General features: G+C 40.6%; 1 protein-coding gene across 1 annotated transcript; it reads left to right on the top strand.

Moving 5' to 3' along the window:
- Positions 1 to 716: 716 nt before the first annotated feature.
- On the top strand, positions 717 to 23,709 carry LOC124130925 (monocarboxylate transporter 2-like). The gene is made up of 6 exons (XM_048390383.1): positions 717 to 912; positions 1,052 to 1,084; positions 1,402 to 1,545; positions 2,463 to 2,861; positions 3,223 to 3,273; positions 23,342 to 23,709. The coding sequence occupies exons 1-6, from the start codon at positions 717 to 719 to the stop codon at positions 23,707 to 23,709; spliced, it is 1,191 nt and encodes a 396-aa protein (XP_048246340.1).
- Positions 23,710 to 23,776: the final 67 nt, after the last annotated feature.

Genomic DNA, 23,776 nt, shown 5'->3' with positions numbered 1-23,776 from the left:
TGACTTTGACCATAGTTAAATTACTTCTTCATACGCATATGGTGAACTCCTGGTATCAAAACTATTGGATAGTGATTCATACACACATGCTGATGATAAATCGACTCTATTTTCTATTGGATATGGAAAGGGTTTTGTCACGTTATTAAGCTTTTATATTCAGATTGCGAAAACAAGTGACATTCGTGACTATATAAAGTGACTTTTTATATGCAGATGGCTAAAACAAGCGACAATGACGAAAAGTATTACTTTTCTATATGCAGATGGCTAAAACAAGCGACATTGACCAAAGGTATTACTTTTCTATATACAGATAGCTTATACAAGTCACTTTCTCCAAAGGAAGTTCATTTAATTATACAGATGGCTAAAACAAGTGCCTTTGACCAAAGGTATTACTTTTCTATATACAGATGGCTTATACATGTGACTTTCTCCAAAGGAAGTTCATTTAATTATACAGATGGCTAAAACAAGTGCCTTTGACCAAAGATATTACTTTTCTATATACAGATGACTTATACAAGTGACTTTCTCTGAAGGAAGTACATTTAATTATACAGATGGCTAAAACAAGTGCCTTTGACCAAAGGTATTACGTTTCTATATACAGACGGCTAAAACAAGTGCCTCTGGTCATAGGTATTACTTTTCTTTATACAGATGGTTCAAACAAGTGCCTTTGACCAAAGGTATTATTTTTCTTTGTACATATGGCTTATACAAGCGACATTGACCATGGGTACGCCTGGGTGGCACTGATGGCCACCTTCAGCATCCAGTTCATAATTGGAGTCACCATATGCTCGACAGGAGTAATAAATATTGCAATAATGGAAGAAGTTGAAGACGATATTACGAAAACATCATGGATTGGTTCAACTCTCGTCGGAACATTCACTTTACTAGGTTAGTATGTCCATTTATTCTGACTATGTACAGCCACAAAGGATGCAAAGTCCTTGGATTTGAACCGATGGCGTCCAACCATTAAATATTGCAATAATGGAAGAAGTTGAAGGCGATATTACGAAAACATCATGAATTGGTTCAACTCTCGTCGGAACATACACTTTACTTGGTCAGTATGTCCATTGATTCTGACTATGTGCAGCCACAAAGGATGCGAATTCCTAAGATTTGAACCGCTGGCGTACAACCATTAAAATCTGTCCGAAATGGCAGACATGACCGCATGCCGAGCAAAGCATAGAAATATGTATTTTGGGTGTGTAAAAGTAAAAATGAATGTAATATATCATTGTAGTTATTTGAATAAACAATATGTTATTATGACCATGATAATGGCCAAGACAGTCACCTCTGTTAAGATTGTAGCACGAATCATCTACACATTTCATTTTGTTATTCTCACATAACATGTTCTCATTAATGCAGGTCCCATTGCTGGAGTCGTTCAACAGAAGGTTGGTGCAAGGATCACAGCTATGGCAGGGGGTCTGCTGATGCTTCTGGGAATGTCTGTAGCCTCATTCTGCCAAACTATCATTGGCCTGTTACTTACATATGGCCTTCTTGCAGGTGGGAATGGTTTAACATGAATATATATCATAATTACAGTGAGTATATTGTAATTCCTGCAGTCTGATTGGTAAATCAATGTAAATAAATAAACCACCCTCAAAGAGAATAGGTCTTCAGCAACCCACGCTTGCCGTAAAAGGCGACTATGCTTGTCGTACGAGGCGACTAACGGGATGGGGTGGTCAGGCTCGCTGACTTGTAGATGCATGTCATCGTATCCCTATTGCGTGGATCGATGCTCATGATGTCAATCACTGGATTGTCTTGTCCAGACTCGATTATTTACAGACCGCCGTCATAAAGCTGGAATATTGCTGAGTGCGGCGTTAAACAACAAACCAACCGACAACCAACCAATGTAATTTCAGGTGTGGGTTTAGGACTTGGTGTCAATGTGATCGGAGTTATACCAGGGCAGTACTTCCGGAAACGAAGGCCTGCTGCTTATGGAATCTGTATGGCAGGATGTGGAGCTGGCTTGTTTGTAGGAGGTCCACTCAGTCAATACCTTCTCCACTACTATAAACTTCACGGAACACTATTGATAATGGGCGGCATTGGTTTCAATATGTGTGTGGCAGGTGCATTATTGAGACCAGTGCACCTGGTTAGAACATGCCCATTAGTAGATGCGAAAGGGTTGCAAACACAAGAATGTGTTGTCTTGAAAACATCGGAAAATGACGACACCACGGTGATGTCCCAAGCCGACGAACGGTCATTTTGTTTGGTAAATATGAAGACGACTGAGTTTTCTAAAGGACGACAATACGTTGCAACACAATTACATGAAATGGATTCCAGAAATAAAGCAGCACAAATTCAGAAACGGCGTCGGTTGATGAAAAGATTTGACATTTTCAGACAATATTCGTTTTGGATGTATTGCTTGAGCATTATGTTTTGGAGCGTAGGTGAAGCTACCTGGATATTCCATCTGCCCAACTACGCGGAACACAAAGGACGCTCTCCAGCGGAGGCTGCAAGTCTCCTAACTGCTATGGGAGCAGGGAGCATGTTTTCACGGGTATTTGCAGGAATAGCAGCCTCAGACTCCAACATAGATGCCGTGGTGCTACAAGTGGGACTATCGGGTTTGGCAGGAATAATATCTTTCTTGTTTACTGTTGGCCAATCTTCATACGGTTCACTACTTGCCCGTAGCTACTTTTATGGGACATACAGTCAAGGCATCAATTCTCTCATCGGACCAATCATCATAAATCTGCTTGGTTTGCCCCACGTTCCTGTTGCATATGGAATCGTGTGTTTCTTCTGCGGGCTTGGTCATTTGTTAGGACCTCCTATAGCAAGTAGGTACATGTGTAGGGGAAAATAGAACATGTGATCATGATCATGACAATATTTGATACAGTTTTCATGTAGCTCTATCTGTCCGGTTATTTCGATTCTTACTGCTGTCTGTCACAAATTTGAATTAACACTTTTGTTCTAATTAATGTCATTGACAACTAATTAATGTCACTGAAAACTAATTAATGTCATTGACAACAAATTAATGGAATTGACAACAAATTAACGGTATTGACAACTAATTATTGGTACTCTTGAAGTGTGCCAAGTCTCTGATAATACTGGAGATGAGATACACTAATGTAATATCATTTGATACCTGCAAAATGTTCTGCTTAACGTTTAATGCGTTTGTTCCAGGCACCTTGTACAAATGCAGTGGTATATACGAGTACACATATGTGTTTGCAGGTATGGGTTGATGTTCTTAATGTTGTCTGTACTGATTCACGGATTTAAGTGTACATGTAGCTCTATAAACGCCAAAATATATTGAAGTTAATTCTTATAAGTAAATACGTCAAAAATAATAACTTCACAGACTGCTTATTTATTTATAAACACACACACACACACACACACACACAAACACACAAACACACACACACACACACACACACACACACACACACACACACACACACACAAAATATAAACAACAATACGAAATCAGTGATATCATTCAGCGCAATTACACAAAACAAGCCCCGCCCATTCTATTATTCTATTGTCGTCTCGAGGTTTACTGATAGTGATGGAAAGCATCTGTCAATTCACGTCAAAATGTAACAAAAAACACACCCAAAATAATTTATATTTTAGTCCTGTCAGAGTGAGCTGGATTTAAGGCCGCTTTTAACAGTATTCCAGTTATATCACGGCGTGTCAGCTTAATGTGGGAGGAAAGCCCGAAGTGATGCAGGTCTCAGACGTTTACCACTTAGGTGAAACCCACGAGCACGGGTATGGTGCTGACAAACCTAGAAACATAATCGGGGCGAACTGGGATTCGAACCCACAATCATAGGTTTCTGGCGTGCCCAAGGGACGCAACTCTGCACAGCGAATCGCGGCGCCTTAGACGACTGGGCCACCCGTGCCCCTTATTCCTGTCAGAATGCTAATTGCGTATCTGTTATTTGTGTTAAATAAACGGATGTTTTGTATGACATGTGCTGTATGTACAGAACTTTGTTTCTTCATTTCAGGAGCATGCTTGGTCCTCGCCTCCATATCAACAGCATTAACCAAAATGTGTTGATAGAACAAACCTCGGCATTGCAGTACAGAAGTAGTAAGAGTAATGGTCGGGGTTGATGAAGAGATGGTAGTTGGTTTTGAGGTGAGGTGAGGTGAAATTGGGTTTAACGTCGCGTCCAAGATTATTGCACTTATATAGCGACGTGCATGCACGTGTGTGTGTGGCTGCTTGTACTAGACCGGACTGAGGCCGATTTATAGTGCTAGCCCACTGAGATACCATGCCGCAGTTTAACATGAATATCCCACTCAGACACAGTATACTGACTCCGAGCCGACCAGTCCTTGCTTTAACCCCTTACTGCCGAGCGCCAGACAGGGTAACAACAACTACCATCTTTAACCGTCTTTTGGTATGACGCGGCCGGGGATCGAATCCCGGACCTCCCGCTCTCCGGGCGGACGCTCTACCACTAGACCACGGAGGCGGTCGAGTTGGTTTTGAGACTGGGTGGTGAATCGTTATGCGAGCGGAGTCAATCCGACAATCAGACATGGCGGGGCTCCTGTACTTCTGTTTTTATATTTATTATAAATGTTATATTATTTATGTTCATGTCAATAGGGTCCATAAGTGATTTTCAAAGTGGTGGTGGGTGTGGCTGTCCTTCCATATTACGTTCGGCATAGTCAGCATGGGTACTGATAGGAATCAGTGACGACACCTGATCAGTATTCAGGTGACCGTGCCTTCCCATGTGTTTGTGACGTGTGCAGGATACGCTCAACTATTTGCGAACACATGACATCATCACTATTTCCTGGTGATTCATAAACACATGCTTGTGATAAAGTAGGAATCGTAACATGGACCGCTCTCAGCAGATATTTCTTATGATTGTGGAAACGGGTTTGTAGCTTTTATTTATTGAATACTGAAATTCCATACAGCTTCAAGCGACGAACAAAGTCGACTGCACATGAATTTGGAAATGTTCAAATAAACATACACATGCAGATATGGAGTGATGAGTACTTTTAGCAATATTCCAGCAATATCACGGCGGGGGACACCAGAAATGGGCACCACACATTGTACCCATGTCGGGAATCGAACCCGGGTTTTCGGCTTGACGAGCGAAAGCTTTAACCACTGGGCTACTCGACCCTCCCTGCAGATATGGGATAGGTTTTGTATCATAACTGCACAGCAAATACCGGTATATTAATTTCATTCAAGACAGTAAGTTTCTCATTTTATAGATATCAGAATGAAAAGAAAACACAATCCAAGTATACATTATATTATACATATATTCCGGAGATGTGATTTATGGGACGCGGAAGCATACTCGACAAACAAAATCGACAACATTCGTCGGCATTTAATATGACGTTATGAAACATGTAATTTTAACTCATCTTTTAAAAGGTGATGGCTAGACGTAAACATCCACACACACATAATTCTGCAATTTATCACGTTTTTGTGGATTATAATGTAAGCCTGTTTCTTCCATTTTCCAGTTTCATTACTTACGCAATTGTATTTTCTCAACTGTTATTGTTTTATGTTTTTACGTGAAATGAAGTCATTTTAAACAATGCCATGTTATTAGTCTAAATTTTGTTCTCAACTGTTATTGTTTTATGTATTTACGCTTGCTTTGCTTACACTACGTGAAAGGAAGTCATTAAAACAATGCCATGCTTTTTTTCGGAATTTTGGCCTCAACTGTTACTTTTTTTAATGTACTTAGGCTTGCCTTGCTTACACTACGTGAAAGGAAGTCAATAAAACAATGCCATGTTTTTAGTCTGAATTTTATTCTCAACTATTAATGTTTTATGTGTTTACGCTTGCCTTGCTTACATTACGTGGAAGGGAGTCATTAAAACAATGCCATGCTTTTATTCGGAATTTTGGCCTCAACTGTTACTTTTTTTAATGTACTTAGGCTTGCCTTGCTTACACTACGTGAAAGGAAGTCAATAAAACAATGCCATGTTTTTAGTCTGAATTTTATTCTCAACTATTAATGTTTTATGTGTTTACGCTTGCCTTGCTTACATTACGTGGAAGGGAGTCATTAAAACAATGCCATGCTTTTATTCGGAATTTTGGCCTCAACTGTTACTTTTTTTAATGTACTTAGGCTTGCCTTGCTTACACTACGTGAAAGGAAGTCAATAAAACAATGCCATGTTTTTAGTCTGAATTTTATTCTCAACTATTAATGTTTTATGTGTTTACGCTTGCCTTGCTTACATTACGTGGAAGGGAGTCATTAAAACAATGCCATGCTTTTATTCGGAATTTTGGCCTCAACTGTTACTTTTTTTAATGTACTTAGGCTTGCCTTGCTTACACTACGTGAAAGGAAGTCAATAAAACAATGCCATGTTTTTAGTCTGAATTTTATTCTCAACTATTAATGTTTTATGTGTTTACGCTTGCCTTGCTTACATTACGTGGAAGGGAGTCATTAAAACAATGCCATGCTTTTATTCGGAATTTTGGCCTCAACTGTTACTTTTTTTAATGTACTTAGGCTTGCCTTGCTTACACTACGTGAAAGGAAGTCAATAAAACAATGCCATGTTTTTAGTCTGAATTTTATTCTCAACTATTAATGTTTTATGTGTTTACGCTTGCCTTCCTTACACTACGTGAAAGGAAGTCATTAAAACAATGCCATGCTTTTAGTCTGAATTTTGCCTCAGTGGGCACAGAAAAACCGTCCTTATTCCAGTTATCGAAGGGATTCCTAGATCCCATCCTTTCCAATCAGACCGCTACCGCAGTCAAGTGGTAGAGCGTCTGCCTGGAGAGCGAAAGGTTCGATCCCCGGGGCGTCATACCAAAAGACGTTGAAAGACGTTGTTGCTACCCTGTCTGACGCTCGGCATTATGGGGCTAAAATAAGGACTGGTCGGCTCGGAGTCTGAGTGGGGTATTCATGTTAAACTGCGGCATGGTATCTCAGTGAGCTAGCACTATAAAATCGGCATCAGTCTGGACTAGTACAAGCAGCCACACACACACGCGCGCATGCTTGCACGTCGCTATATAAGTGAAATAATCTTGGACGCGACGTTAAACCCCATTTTACCTCGCCTTCAATTCAGGTGTCATCCCGTGTCTTCCTCCACTGTTGATCTTCACGATGTCTGATATTACATGCTTTACCATTTCAACGTGTCCTCAATCACAGGCCACATGAAGGATATTGTTACCTTGATCATCTATTGAGGAAACATCACAACATTTACCCACAAGAAAGTCAAACACTTCTTTATGCCCGTAGTATGCCGCTTTCATTACACATGTCATCCTCTGTCCTCCTCTACTGTTGATGTCCACGATGTCTTTTGAAAGGACATACTTTACGATTTCAATGTTTCCTCCTTCACAGACCACATGAAGGATATTGTTACCTTAATCATCTATTGAGGAAACATCACAACATTTACCCACAAGAAAGTCAAACACTTCTTTATGCCCGTAGTATGCCGCTTTTAATACAGGTGGCATCCCGTATCTTCCTCTACTGTTGATGTCCACGATGTCTTTTGAAAGGACATACTTTACGATTTCAATGTTTCCTCCTTCACAGACCACATGAAGGATATTGTTACCTTAATCATCTATTGAGGAAACATCACAACATTTACCCACAAGAAAGTCAAACACTTCTTTATGCCCGTAGTATGCCGCTTTTAATACAGGTGGCATCCCGTATCTTCCTCTACTGTTGATGTCCACGATGTCTTTTGAAAGGACATACTTTACGATTTCAATGTTTCCTCCTTCACAGACCACATGAAGGATATTGTTACCTTAATCATCTATTGAGGAAACATCACAACCTTTACCCACAAGAAAGTCAAACACTTCTTTATGTCCACAGAACGCCGCTTTCAATACAGGTGTCAATTTATATGGATGAAAAACGTCTTTATTAAAATTAGGAGCGCGTTTCGACGTAGGTTTTAACACCGTTATCAAGCAAGCCGCTTGATATGTAATATAGAAGTTGTTAATCCTTATATCTTATCCTTACTTTACATATTTGATATTAAAAACCGGTTTCTGCTTAACAATTGACTTGCCTGGGCATGTGTTTGTGACGGGTGTCACCGGTGTGGCAGGATACGCTCACCTTTTCGTGAACAGTGATGCATAAACACATGATCATGATGAAATCGGAATCGTACAATCAACTTCGTTTTTAGCAGCTATTTCTCGTGGCAATGGAAAGGTGTTTGTCGTTTTGATTGATACCGACACGGACACCCCAGCTGTTCTTTTTAAAGGCGCCACTTTTTATTGCGCATAGTTGTTTCTCAGAAACGTATGACTGTGGGTTCGAATCCCAGATTCGACCAGATTGCCATGCGTATCTGCACAATATTCAGCTCATGGGTTTCACCGAAGCTCACGTAGTACATACATCCACTCACTTAACCCAAATCGTCGTGAAATACTGGAATAGTTATTATCAAAAGACGCTACAATTCGCAGTGCCTAGCCGCGTCCCTCGGGCACACCAGAAACGTATGATTGTGGGTTCGAATCCCGGTTTGCCACGAATATGTTTGTGCTCGTGGGTTTCACAGAAATGGTAAGCGTCCAAGACCTGCATCACTTCAGGCTTTCCTCCCACATTAAGTTGACACGCCGTGAAAGAACTGTTAAACTGTTCTATGTGGCGTTAAACTCACTCACTCAAAGCGAAGACCGTCACTTACTCGAGTGCGGCGTTGAAAACCTATTTGTTTAGCCTGACATTATACAAACTGACGTCAGTCGGTGTCATTCAATACAACCCCCTCGAATGACTATAGTGACGGGATCGGGTGGTCAGGCTCGCTGACTTGGTTGATGCATGTCATCGTATCCCAATTGCGTGGATCGATGCTCATGATATTACTCACTGGGTTGTCTGGTCCAGACTCGATTATTTACAGACCGCTGTCATATTGCTGAAATATTGCTGAGTGCGGTGTTAAAAACAAACAAACAAATAAACTACTGCAGTGAATAGTGTACAACTTTTATTGCAACCTATTGGACAGGTGTCACTGTTATGGCGTGAAACGACATTTAGCCACTTCGGCAGCACACGAACACATGCTAATTAGAAGTTACCTGAAACAGCATAGATGTAAATCTGAATTAATATTTAAAAGGTCCTCTCGTCGGTTTTCAAAATCATACAGGTTGTACATAAGATAGTAAACATATATTGAAGAACTATTCATACCCAATGTAAATGACAACATGTAAATAAGTGATGCTCAAACATTATCTGGGGCCCTGGGTGAGTGAGTGAGTGAGTTAGGTTTAATGCCGCTTTTAACAGTATTCCAGTTATATCGCGCCGTGTCAGTTTAATGTAGGAGGAAAGCCCAAAGTGATGCAGGTCTCAGACGTTTACCACTTCGGTGAAACCCACGAGCACGGGTACGGTGCTGACAAACCTAGAAACATAATCGTGGTGAACCGGGATTCGAACCCACAATCATAGGTTTCTGACGTACCCAAGGGACGCAACTCTGCACAGCGAATCGCGGCACCTCAGACGACTGGGCCACCTGTGCCCCCCTGGAGCCGTGGGCCCCGTTCCACAAAGCGATCGTAGCGCTAAGATGATCGTAACTCCCATTCTTTATCATACGCTTATGACAGTCGCAGCTCTACGATCGCTTTGTTGAACGGGGCCCTGGTCTCTCTTCCTAAAGACGCATAGCAATCCCCATATCTGTTCACAGTAATGCTGTTCATCGATCGAATGCTGCTAACACCTGTTATTGAAATACTTTATCACTGTCTTAGTTAGTCCCAACAAACAGGGTCTTCTGTTATTAAGACAGCAAATCGGAACTAATTCCTGAAACGTCTCCATCCAGGTGTGATACGTGAAACCTGATCTGATGTCTTTTGTAGCCAGCAAAGGTCGCACGGAAGCACGCCTGATGTGACGTGTAAGTGGCTGTCACCTTGTGCGAAGAGACGTGCTTATGTTTGTTTTTTACAAACTTTTTATTCTCATTTATATTGACGAATTACATTTCAATGTATTTTAATGATGATGAATACAATGAAACAGCAGAGTTTTGCAATTAACAAAATATAAAGTAGATAAAGAAAACGAACGAACGAACGAATATAATACAAAATTTTTATAACAACATTACAGATAAATAAATAAATGAATAAATACATACATTAATTTATTAATACATTAAGATGCATAAAGTCCATAGTGAATCAGCATCCGTTTCACTAGAACTTGTGAAAGAAGGTCGAGAATCCTTGCAAGAAGTGATGCGTGAATACCATCTGTGTGATATTTTTAACTGTGACGAAACGGGTTTGTTCTACAAAATCGGGGGGCACGGGTGGCCCAGTCGTCTAAGGCGCCGCGATTCGCTGTGCAGAGTTGCGTCCCTTGGGCACGCCAGAAACCTATGATTGTGGGTTCGAATCCCGGTTCGCCCCGATTATGTTTCTAGGTTTGTCAGCACCATACCCGTGCTCGTGGGTTTCACCGAAGTGGTAAACGTCTGAGACCTGCATCACCTCGGGCTTTCCTCCCACATTAAGCTGACACGGCGCGATATAACTGGAATACTGTTAAAAGCGGCGTTAAACCCAACTCACCCACTCACTCACTCTACAAAATCGAACCAAATTCAACACTCAGTACTGTCCCCGTTTCTGGCAAAAAGCAGGCCTAAGATCGCTTGACAGTTATGTTGGCATGCAATGCGACAGGAACATAACATAACAATATAAATGTTTCGTTTTTAATGATTCTATTACAAGGTACACACGGTTATTATCTATCGTGAAGACGTCCGATATTCGATCACAAATCACTTAATTTCGTTAATCCGACATACTCGTTAACCCGACACAATCATGTGCAACCAATGATGTCGGATTAAAAAGACTTGACTGTACTCTCTTGTGTCGAAATTTTCGTCACCCTTCATCCGTATTCACGCACTGTAGATCTAGATATGAAAAAGATTAGACTGTCTCAGTGGTCTCCTTTAATGCTAGATTAGGTGGGTAAATTCAGTGGAAGGGAATTGGCATTTTGACTGTTATTGAAGATATCAGATCATTGATCTATCTGAAGCTTGAGTTAAACTACTTGGCCAAATGCCTTGTTTTGACTTTGCCAAACCGAGCAGAAATTCTGATTCATATGCATAAAGAAACAGCTTACGAAAAGGGGAGCACAATTGGCGCCCATGGGAATGCGTTTGTCTTGCCTAAATGTCTAACGCCCAAATTTCACATAGATGTTATCAGTGAGGAAGTCCAACATTTCAAATATTGTTTCTCAGTAAACTTGACAGATGACATTTACTTTCAATTTTGACAAATTGTCCTGAACCTCTAAAGATAGACAGGAATACATTGTTATTAAATATTACATTTTCTTTATTAGATTGTGAAAATGTACGTGTGTCGTTATCAACTAATTTCATCTTTAAGAGATCATTGCTTGTGTTAACTATTCGGTATAAAAAAACTTGCATTGGAATTCAAAACTTTACTTGCTTATGTCAAAAGGCGGTGTTATGTACTAAACTAAACAAAATGCGCTTGGGTAGCGACAGAAAAAGCCTATAACAAAAGAATACTTCAAGGGAACATGCACTGTAATTTTATACACTTTGACTAAACAATCCATCCATTATTGAAATAAAAACCATTTTTTAGACATGTACATATGCCACTGCCAAACGCCTTACACAAGGACTGTGTGGAGTTAAGGACTCTTTATCGTGCATTGCATGTATACAGGTTACAGGTGCGCTGTAAAAGGTAGTTTGGTCAAACTTACACATGCTTCAGCCTCAAGTTAGTAGTCATTTGACTGTACCTGTCTCTCCGAGATTCACCATGGAAACCGACGTGGATGTAGTACTTTCAGTCTTCCCGACGGATGTACTGCTACTAAACACAGTAGGAACGCCAGTTTCTGAGGGGATGCGGCATTGTGGTGAAGCTTCAACCCGTGCTTGGATGCCTCGTGTTTCAGAAGGTGCTTGTCCACATGGGAGCATCTTCCTCCACACCATCCGTATTTCTCTATTCATCAGCCCGTACACGATAAAGTTGACGAAAGAGTTTGCCGTTGCTAGGAGGGCGAGAGGTTTCGCGAGGGACGCGTCTGTAACACCTAGGATACGTGACACCATTCCATTTATTGATGCCGGTGCCCAGAAGGCAACAAACAAGAGAAACACCAGGAAAGATGCAATGGATCGTCTACGTTCAGCCACCACACTTGCACTTGTCATTTCTTCCCTCATTTTTCTGTTTTTTCGGATCACGCAGAACACACGGATATAAATAAAGAAGGTTGACAAAGTTAAGGTGACTTGATAGATGGTGAGTACACGGCCATAGGCATGTGACAACATGGCTCGCAGGTAACAATGATATTCCGCATTCCATTCCCTCTGAAGAAAAAAAGCACCTGACCCGAAGCCGACACAGATTGTCCAAACACAAGCAGCAACTTTAACACTCCTCGACTTTGTGTACGATGTCATGTAGATAAATGGATACTGAGTAGCTAAAAGACGTTCAAGAGCAATAGCAAAGAGATGGGTGATCGACAGTCCTAGTCCACAAACCCACATACATAGCTTTATCACACATCCAGATTCCAAGCTATTTAATCCAGGTTCTAAGTCATACAAAAGATCATAAGGAAGGACGACAGCACCGAAGGCGAAGTCAGCGGTGGAGAGGCTTGAGACGAGGATGTAGCTGGGTTTTTTTCTTAAAGGTGCTGAGAAAATGACGGCGCCAATTATGAGTATGTTACTCACCAGAATTACGGGTATCATGCTTGCTTTTATCATTAATAAGTATGTAAAAGACTGGTTGGTTGATATCACGGATGTACCATTTGAAGTGTTCGCAATTTGTGTCCAATTCTGATCAAGATCGGTTGAAGTTGTTACCATTTGAGTCACATCCATTGCTTAAGATATGACAACACTGCTTACTGACTTCTTACTGCACTGAACACAACTGCCTGTCGAGTGCTGACGACTGACGACTGACGATTAACGACCTACTTCTGATGACTGTCGTCTCACATCCAACTACTGACTGTTCCTTGGAGGTTTGAGAACTGAAGGCTGACTGTTGGCTGTATACTGCTGACGTCTGAGTGTCGACTGCTGACCAGTGACGATTAACGACCTACTACTGATGACTGCCTGCTCACATCCAACAACTGACTGTTCCTTGGAGGTTTGAGAACTGAAGGCTCTACTGTTGGCTGTATACTGCCTACGTCTGAGTGTCGACTGCTAACTACTCACGACTAACGAACTACTACTGATGACTGCCTGCTCACATTCAACTTCTGACTGTTCCTTGGAGGTTTGAGAACTGACGGCAGACTGTTGGCTGTATACTGCTGACGTCTGAGTGTCGACTGCTGACTACTCACGACTAACGAACTATTACTGATGACTGCCTGCTCACATCCAACAACTGACTGTTCCTTGGAGGTTTGAGAACTGACGGCAGACTGTTGGCTGTAAACTGCTGACGTCTGAGTGTCGACTGCTGACTACTCACGACTAACGAACTACTACTGATGACTGCCTGCTCACATTCAACTTCTGACTGTTCCTTGGAGGTTTGAGAACTGACGGCAGACTGTTGGCTGTATACTGCTGACGTCTGAGTGTCGACTGCTAACTACTCACGACTAACGAACTACTACTGATGACTGCCTGCTCACATCCAACTACTGACTGTTCCTTGGAGGTTTGAGAACTGACGACTCTACTGTTGGCTGTATATTGCTGACGTCTGAGTGTCGACTGCTGACCACTGACGACTAACGACCTACTACTGATGACTGCCTGCTCACATCCAACTACTGACTGTTCCTTGGAGGTTTGAGAACTGACGACTCTACTGTTGGCTGTATATTGCTGACGTCTGAGTGTCGACTGCTGACCACTGACGATTAATGACTTACTTCTGATGACTGCCTGCTCACATCCAACTACTGACTGTTCCTTGGAGGTTTGAGAACTGACGACTCTACTGTTGGCTGTATATTGCTGACGTCTGAGTGTCGACTGCTGACCACTGACGATTAATGACTTACTTCTGATGACTGCCTGCTCACATCCAACTACTGACTGTTCCTTGGAGGTTTGAGAACTGACGACTCTACTGTTGGCTGTATATTGCTGACGTCTGAGTGTCGACTGCTGACCACTGACGACTAACGAACTATTACTGATGACTGCCTGCTCACATCCAACTACTGACTGTTCCTTGGAGGTTTGAGAACTGACGACTCTACTGTTGGCTGTATATTGCTGACGTCTGAGTGTCGACTGCTAACTACTCACGACTAACGAACTATTACTGATGACTGCCTGCTCACATCCAACTACTGACTGTTCCTTGGAGGTTTGAGAACTGACGACTCTACTGTTGGCTGTATATTGCTGACGTCTGAGTGTCGACTGCTGACCACTGACGACTGACGACTAACGACCTACTACTGATGACTGCCTGCTCACATCCAACTACTGACTGTTCCTTGTTGAAGGTTTGAGAACTGACGACTGACTGTTGGCTGTATATTGCTGACGTCTGAGTGTTGATGGCTGTCCTCTGGCGAGGCGCGACCGCCACTGAGTGTTTCAAGAAGCCAATGATCAGGATCCTCCTCCGTCATTAAGCTCAAATAATTAACAACGGCTATGATACGAAAACACCAACGGGTGTCTATTTAGGTAAATGGACAATCACCATGACGTTTTCCTATTTGAACTTGTCTCTAATGAAGCCATGCGCTGGAAGTTGCTTTTCTGTTATCAACAAGAATAATCAATGTCATTTATTTAGTTTTTAGATAACAAGACAGACCTATACAGGCATGTTTTGTGAGAAGGCAAAAGGTCGTGTCTTTATGGAAAGACGGTCCGGAAAATCACATGTGATTTTGATAGTAGATAGATTAATAGGATAACAGTGCCAAACCGACCAGTGTGTTCAGACTATGTACAAGACGTGGAGAGTATCTTTCCCACGCTGTCCAATATCCGGTTGAGAATGTCAATTTAGCGAGTGATAAAGTATTCATTCGGTAATTGGAAGATGACTCTCTGAAGAAATCTATTGAAAACTAAAGCCAATGTACTCGGAAGAATTAAGTATACGTGTGTGTCATCCGGCTGTAAGCATATTTTGGCTCAAAGACTGAAGTTAGTAGGTCTCATAAATTAAAAATAAAAACATTCCAATTTCAAATATTCTTCTTTATTTCCTCAAACATTAATGTAGATCTCTCGCCATTCGTCATAATACATTGTTCTTTTTTTAGTTTTTAAGATCAGACTATTCAACATGTTTCAATTTAGTTATAAATGATTTATTTACATTGATAACGACAGTAAATGAGTTTGGTTGCTTTCTACATTTTACTTCTGTCCTTAATGATATCACTTGAGGTCAACTTTGGACGAAAAGTTGAGATATCAATCTGCGTCAAGATAATGTAGATCTCGCCTAGACTACCTTTTTAGCGGGAAGATACGGATGTCATTTATGAGTAATCTCTGTGTAGATTGTATACAGTATATAGTATACATTATTATTGGATAATGTTTGACTTTCGGTAGGAGCACCCAATACCTGAAGTTTGTGTTTGTTTGTTTGTTTGTTTGTTTGTTTGTTTGTTTGTTGTTGTTTTTTGTTCTCCACCGCAAATCGAGTCTGAACAAACCAGTGACGGATATTATGAACAACGTCCCATGTGGTATGATAACACGCATTCAACCGTGTGACCGACTCGCCACGCCTCGTGCTAAAGTATTTTTATGTCCCTCAATGTTTATTTCTGCACATTACCACGAAACCGTTTCGAATACATTCTTTGTTTGTCACATATGACTATTCTGATTACAAATAGTCAAAGGTAGTTTTCAGGAATTTCACCAGAGAGCAAATAACATTACATAGTTTCGAAAAGGTGTTTAGCCAAAACGGGAAGCAGCCATCATCTTTCTGATTTAGGATGGTCACCTTTACCATCGTGGTGTCTCCCGCTCCCTTGTCTAGGCTCATTGCCTGGTCCTCTGTCAGTGTAATAAGTGTTGATATTACAGACTACCAAGGTTATCCTTTGGTATCCTAATAATACCCAGGTCACACCCATCTCATCCCTGGAAAGAACTCTGATTATTCTAATGTCACTTTTAGTACAAATACTTGGTGGCCTCTGACATTAACCTTGTAACCTACCTGTGTCCTCAGTGTTATGAGAACCACGGTGTTTCTTCAAGATTTCTGTTGAATACATCATGTGTGTGATACCTGTTTCTCATTATATGTCGCAACTGAGCAGCTTTACACTAATGGCATATTGAAGTTTGTTCACTGACGATAAGGCGTAGTGGACTGGAAACATTGACAAGTTTGGTTTCCCTGAAAACTCGTTTAATCTTTCATTGGTTTAAATATTTGAAGACCACGAAAGGCAAGATAGGATGTGGGGCCAAATTTCGTCAGCGAGAAATGTTAAAGTTGCGGAAATCTTGAGACATGTTCAAATGGCTGACAGCTAACCCTTTTTCTTTAACTTGTAGATTTTGGACACATTGTATACATGTGTACATTGTACTTAAAATGACAATGGGTTCTCTTCTTCAGGTGAAAATTTAATAAGGAGTAAGTCTGTGACCCTAGAGGAATGTTTTAGCATATGTTTATGATGTTTGTGTGAGTGAGCTAAAATTGTACATCTTCTAAAAACTCAGCTTTGGTCTCAGAGCGTGTTCATAAAGATTTGCAAAAGTTTTCCTCAATTCAACTGAATGTATATCTCATGGACCAAAAAGGACCTTACCATATAATGTCCTTTTAAGTTTGGCGAGAATGAAAACCATCAATCGATACTCCAGGTACGGCGCTGCATGTCTGCTTGATGGAAAAGCCCAAAGTGATTCAGGTCTTAGACGATACTCACAGGCACGGGATATTGCTGTAAGTGATCATTATGCAGAGTGAATATGGGTTTCGAACCAACAATCAAAGGAACATGGGACCAGTGAAGATCCGGGGTAGAACAGGTCTTCAGCAACCAATGCTTGCCGTAAAAGGCGACTATGCTTGTCGTAAGAGGCGACTAACGGGATCGGGTGGTCAGGCTCGCTGACTTGGTTGATGCATGTCATCGATCCTAATTGCGTGGATCGATGTTCATGATGTCAATCACTGAATTGACTGGTCCAGATTCGATTATTTACAGACCGCCGTCACATAGCTGGAATATTGCCGAGTGCGGCGTAAACAACAGACAAACAAAGAAAGGAACATGGTGCGTTTATGGGACAGAAATCTGCACAGCTACGGCGCCTTCGCGACTTGTCTAATTGCGAAATTTTGTTTATTGGATGAATATACGATGACGGCATCACCAATAAAAGTAACAAAACACTTTCCATAATTATTACAAAAATTTGCTAAAACAGAGTCGACTGCATGACTCCGACTATATCCTGAGTATGTTTTACTTATATATCTGCAAGTAGTTGTTCAGCTTAGCAGATGACTTGCTTTGCCATGTATTTGTCAGAGAGCCACCGGTGAGACGAGACACGCTCACCTTTTAGCGAACACCTGGTATTATCTGTTATGTGTCGATTCCCAAATGGAAACAATAAGTTGACCCAGACATCTGTACGCAAGGGAAATCATTGTGAAACCAACAAAAAACAAAGAAATGCTATGCAATTAACAATTGTATTATAAAATGAACCAGGTTTACAAATGAATATAAATAAATGCAAAGTATTTACAATGTCAGTATACAAGAGAATGGCAGTGCATAAGTCAATGGCAGTACAAGTACAATGGCTACATAAATATAAGATGGCAGTGATAATATTCACCTAGCAGCAACAGTGGCCAAGCTTACGAGATATGCCTAGGTACAAAATGTGGTCGTGATGTAATGTGAGATGAAATATGAGATGAGAGAGGCACGCACTCGTCTCCTTATATAGTCTAACATAATGCTGCATCAGTCCATGCTGAGGTTAGTTGGTTGGTTGGTTGGTTGGTTGTTTAACGCCGCACTCAGCAATAGTCCAGCTTTATGACGGCGGTCTGTAAATAATCGAGTCTGGACCAGACAGTCCAGTGATTAATATCATGAGCATCGATCCACGCATTTGGGATCGATGACATGTATCAACCAAGTCAGCGAACCTGACCACCCGATCCCGTTAGTCGCCTTTTACGACAAGCATAGTCGCCTTTTACGGCAAGTATGGGTTGCTGAAGACCTATTCTAACCCGGAATCTTTTCGGGTCCCATGAGGTAGATTCCACTACACACCATATCAGTCCATGCAGTCCCGGAAGTTTCCACATCTCACTAGCACTTTAATATGGTAACTTCTTTACCACTGGTTACATTCCTGACAACTAAATATTGTCAAGACACACAACCATGAACTTCTACTGAATCTCAGCAGATACAATGTAAAATTCAGTTACAACGTTGTCCAATAATATACCACGCTGCCATGTTACAAAACACTATTTGAAAGGGATTCATGAACACATGCTAATCATATAATAAGAATCGTGCAAATGATTTCTTATTAGTATGGTAATGGTTTTGTTACTTGAACTTTTCCACCTCTCATTCTACACAGGAGGTCGATAGGTCTTCAGCAACGCATTCTTGTCGTAAAAGGCGACTATGCTTGTCGTAGGAGGCGACTAATGGGATCGGGTGATTTGGTTGATGCATGTCATTGTATTCCAATTGCGAAGATCGATACTCATGATGATAATCCTTGGATTGTTCGGTCCAGACTCGATTATTTACAGACCGGCGTCATATAGCTTGAATATTGCTGAGTGCTGCGTTAAACAACAAACAAACAAACAAACAAAACGAGTGGTACAGTAAACTCAGACGATGTAATTATGTATTCAAAATTGAGATCCTTTGTTCAGGGTCAGATGATCAGTTATATCTATATGTATGTATTTTCATTTATTCAAAAGAAGTACATTTTATATAAAATGTGTTTCCACCCAGGGTAGCAGAAAGCCCATGACATATAGCACATCAGTACTTCTTAGTTTTTGTTATTTACAAAAGATAACATACTTTTCACTCACACATTCACTCTAGTAATACAAACATACTGCATTTATCAAGTATACATAAACTATTAAAGTGTATATGATCATAGGAGTGTAGGAAAGTACAAAGTGTCAAAAAGTCTTAAGTACAAAATTAAAATCAAATTGAAAGCTGCTCTTCATTTGCGAAAAATAAAAGCACCATAGAATTTCTGTTGATTACCTGTCTTGAAAGCAATATCTTTTTCAATTTTGTATCGTGAAAAAGCTTCCCTTTTACAAACATGAAAATAAGGTTTTGTATTTTGGAATTTGCATCTATAAATATAGAATTTTGCAATTAGTAAAAGAAATCAAACAATTATGTTCTCTTTAACTCCAAAAAAGTATCAATTCTGCACAAACTTTCATATTATAATTATTTCTTTTTCATTGTGACAGAAGGAGCACAAATCACTTTGAACATAATTGAGTATATACAGAAAAGTTTTAGTGGTGAGAGTTCTGTGGGTAACTGTGTATTGAAACCATCGCAGTTTGACATCCTGTGTTGTACTGAATATTTTATTACAAATATTGTTCCAATTTAAGTTTTAAATTGTAATTCACACTTTTCCTGCCCTTTAGTTTATATATATCATTATGTGAGTGCTTAGCTAACAGCTAACACAACATGTGTTTCTCCTTGTGGAAGTTGGACTGCTTCTGTCCATTAAATGTTATTTGATAAGACTCTAAGTGTCTTTGATCCTACATTTTGCCTACTGTTAAAAGAGGCCTTAAACCCAACACACTCACTCACTCACATTTTGCCATTTCCGTACTTCAGGCGTCATATGATCTCTCACCAGAACACGTGAGATGTCACATGACGTTACCATAACTACCGCAACGGGATCATAAGTGTGTTTGACTGTATAGATCCTTACATTAGAGGCAGTTTCTGATGACCAGTTTCTGGTAGTTGTGTAACGCAGTCCTGTGCTAAGATGATACTGCTGTGTTTGGGTTTCTTTGGAAACCTGCTCATTTTACCTCATGATTGTACTTTCCACGTGCATCACTAAACAACGCGGCCATTTGGAAGACAGAGATATCACTATCAGGAACATTGGCATCAAAATGTGTCAAGTAAAATGTGTTGAAAAAGGTGGTTGTTTGAGTTTTGAATACAATTTTGAAACTTTAACCTGCCGTCTTCCAACTGGTGAATAAAAAAAAACTACGGAGAAACCATGGTCTATTTTTCTTCTTAAGAATCAGCCAAACGTAAGTAAATTAATGAAGATGTGTTCATTTATCTCGGCGTTATTACTGAATATTACTGAATGAGGATAAATGCAAACATATAAAATATATTTTAAAAAGTCCATGTGATTACAATATTTTCAGAAATCAGTTCTTACTATCGCTCGCTTATAAACAGTTGCTTGTAGAAGCTGGAAATTGAATATTTCAGAGAAACCTAAAACTAAAAGATTTAGAAGTTCAAAAAGAAAAGTAGGAGAGAGAAAATCTGACAGAGAAAGAGGAGAGAAGAATAAGACTGAAAGAATTAGAATTTCAGAGAGAGAGAGAGAGAGAGAGAGAACCAATTTCAGTGAGAGAAAGAAAGGGAGGAGAGAGAGAGAGTTGAAATGAAGCGAATTGGAAAACAGAAATAATTCCCTTCAACATTGGTTTCTGAAAAAAACACCAAAAAAAACAATTAAACAGTTCAACATGATCAAAATTACTTAAGGAGACTTCCATCTTCCATAGTCGGCATTGTAGCCTTGCTTGTATTCATCCTCACCATAGAGGCTGTTTCTGATGATGGTAGTCGTGTAAAGCAGTCATGTGCTCCTCTGTGACTATTACAAGATGGTACTGCTGTGTTTAGGTGACTTTGGAAACCTGCTCTTGACGTTTATCATTCCACCTGACTGCTGTAACTTCCAATGGCAGAACCTTCTGGTGCTTCAAAGGGGCAAGAGGAATTTTCTGATCAGATTTTCTTCTCACCTGACATGAATCGCAAGGATTACAAAACTTTGACACATGCAGACACATGCAAGGCCTGAAGATATGGACTAAATCATCAGCTTTGTTTACACTCAAATCATAAGGCCATAGGAGTAAGGCCATAGGAGTAAGGCCATAGGAGTATCAGGGAAATGAGTAGTATTGCTCCTCACAAAAGTACTCTCGGGTTCCCGGGGACAATAATTTATGACATAATCATCAAGATCATGAGTGGCAGATTTTGAGTGGAAAACAGGGGATAATAAATCATGGCTAAATCATAACAGAAACGAAACAACACGGCTATTGTGGTTAAACAGCTCCCGTTGTTATACATGCTCTGCCGTTTGAACAATTGGGCAAGTGCCCAGCCTTCCCGTTTCCACCTCTGGTCTTTTATTTGCAAAGCAGGACTTTTCGTTCTGCTCATCCATTGGATTACTGTTTACACAACTTAGAAGATGCAATCTCTAATCTCCAAGGCTAGCGGGTGTTTTATGGTACCCAAGCGTCATGTTAGCCATACATAGCTAGTTACAAACATCACTTGTGATTGTAATTATTCCCAATGTCAGAATCCAACGTCGTTTCACACACTTAACAATTATGCACTGTTGTTGTGTTTTTGTTGGATTAATAGAAATAGGCACACCTTTAGGTTTTCTTATGACTGATATTTGAGTTGCGTCGACCGCCTCCGTGGTCTAATGGTTGAGCGTCCGCCCGGAGAGCGGAAGGTCCGGGGATCGATCCCCAGCCGCGTCATACCAAAAGACGTTTAAAGATGGTACTTGTACTTACCCTGTCTGGCGCTCGGCATTAAGGGGCTAAAACAAGGACTGGTCGGCTCGGAGTCAGTATACTGTGTCTGGATGGGGTATTCATGTTAAACTGCGGCATGGTATCTCAGTGTGCTAGCACTATAAATCGGAATCAGTCCGGACTAGTAGAAGCAGCCACACACACACACACACACGTGCATGCACGTCGCTATATAAGTGCAATAATCTTGGACGCGACGTTAAACCCCATTTCACCTCACCTTGAGTTGAGTATGCTCACTTTAGGGTCTGAGAAGATGTGGTCATTTTTGTTCAATGAGGACTGTCTTGAAGCATTCTGATTAATTGTAAATGATTCCAATAAAAACGAAACATATTTCATTCAATTAAACATATCAGATCAGTTAAAGGTAAATTGTTGCATAGTTGTTAAGCATAACAAGATAGATTATATAGTACATAGACGCTTTCAACAAATGAAAACGTTTCTCACGCTGCACCGATATCTTTAGCCAACGCCCTCAAATTGATTTGTGTTGGATACTGATTATGGAGCATGTGTTTTCTTCACTTTACTGTTATGATAATTTGTCTCCCAAATGGCTCAATGTATCTTGGAAAATTGATATTCGCAACAATATCAATTCACCAAATGTAGACACTAAAAACCTTTCGAAATAAAAGGCAAGTGCTGATGTAGCTCCTAAAACATGCTCCTCCTCAGTGTTAATGGCATCAGGAATAGGCAATGACCTTACATTCACAAAGGCATGGAGAAGGGTTTCTGCCTGATGTTTTGGACTCAAGTATACAAAAGCAAGATAAAACATATCTCAGCTACTTCTGTTTGCAGGTCTTGACTGAGGTCTGTGTATCTACGTCTTGCGATCAAGGTTCAGAATGTTTGAGGACTCGATCCGGAAAGGATGTTTGCATAAAAGGTAATCAGTATAATTGTTTTTTTCTTTACCTCGTTGAATGTGATGAATGTGAACTGGCATATTACAAGGGTGACAGAGCAGCTACCCTCTTTTAGAGATAATGGCGAATTTCAAAATATACATCGCAAGAATTGTCTGGTCCAGATTCGATTACATTCAGGAAACCCTCATATAGCTGGGAACACCCAGCATGTCCAAAGAACGAGGACGATATGCCTGAAATATTGCTGATGTGACGTTAAATTTTAACTCACTCACGCACCTCACGCCTAAGGATATGAACTGAGTTGTTGGTAATCATACAAACAAAACGTGTAATGTTAACATGTTATCTTACCTTGGTATGCTATTGCTAATAAGAGCTAACATATCTATAGGTGGGAAGCAGTATTATCCTGAGAGATGTCCACTAAAGAAACCTACCAAGAATGTAAAGCAAGTGGACAAGGTATTTCATGATGCCTGCATGGAGGGGGACATGTGCCAGGTGAAGAACATTTTGTCCGAAGGAAAGGTAGACATAAACGGTAGAGAGGGAAAGTACAATAGGACACCAGTGATGGAGGCAGCATATAAAGGACATGTGGATGTGGCTGACCTTCTTGTGAGTAAAAGATGTGATTTGTCACTAGCTGACACTAACAATAACAATATTCTCCACCTGGCCTGTGACGGAGGAGATATTGCGACAGTGGAGTATATCCTATCACAGGGCATCGTGGACGTCAACAGTGAAGGATACTGAGGACGGACCCCATTGCTAAAAGCAGCTGAGGGACATAGAGAAGTGTTTGACTTGCTGGTCCGTAAGG

Source organism: Haliotis rufescens, unplaced genomic scaffold (assembly GCF_023055435.1).
Source record: "Haliotis rufescens isolate VD_foot unplaced genomic scaffold, xgHalRufe1.0.p SCAF_9, whole genome shotgun sequence".
Taxonomy (NCBI): Eukaryota; Metazoa; Mollusca; class Gastropoda; order Lepetellida; family Haliotidae; genus Haliotis; species Haliotis rufescens.
The sequence above is the reverse complement of the archived record's forward strand: the minus strand, read 5'-3'. Positions and strand labels throughout refer to the sequence as shown.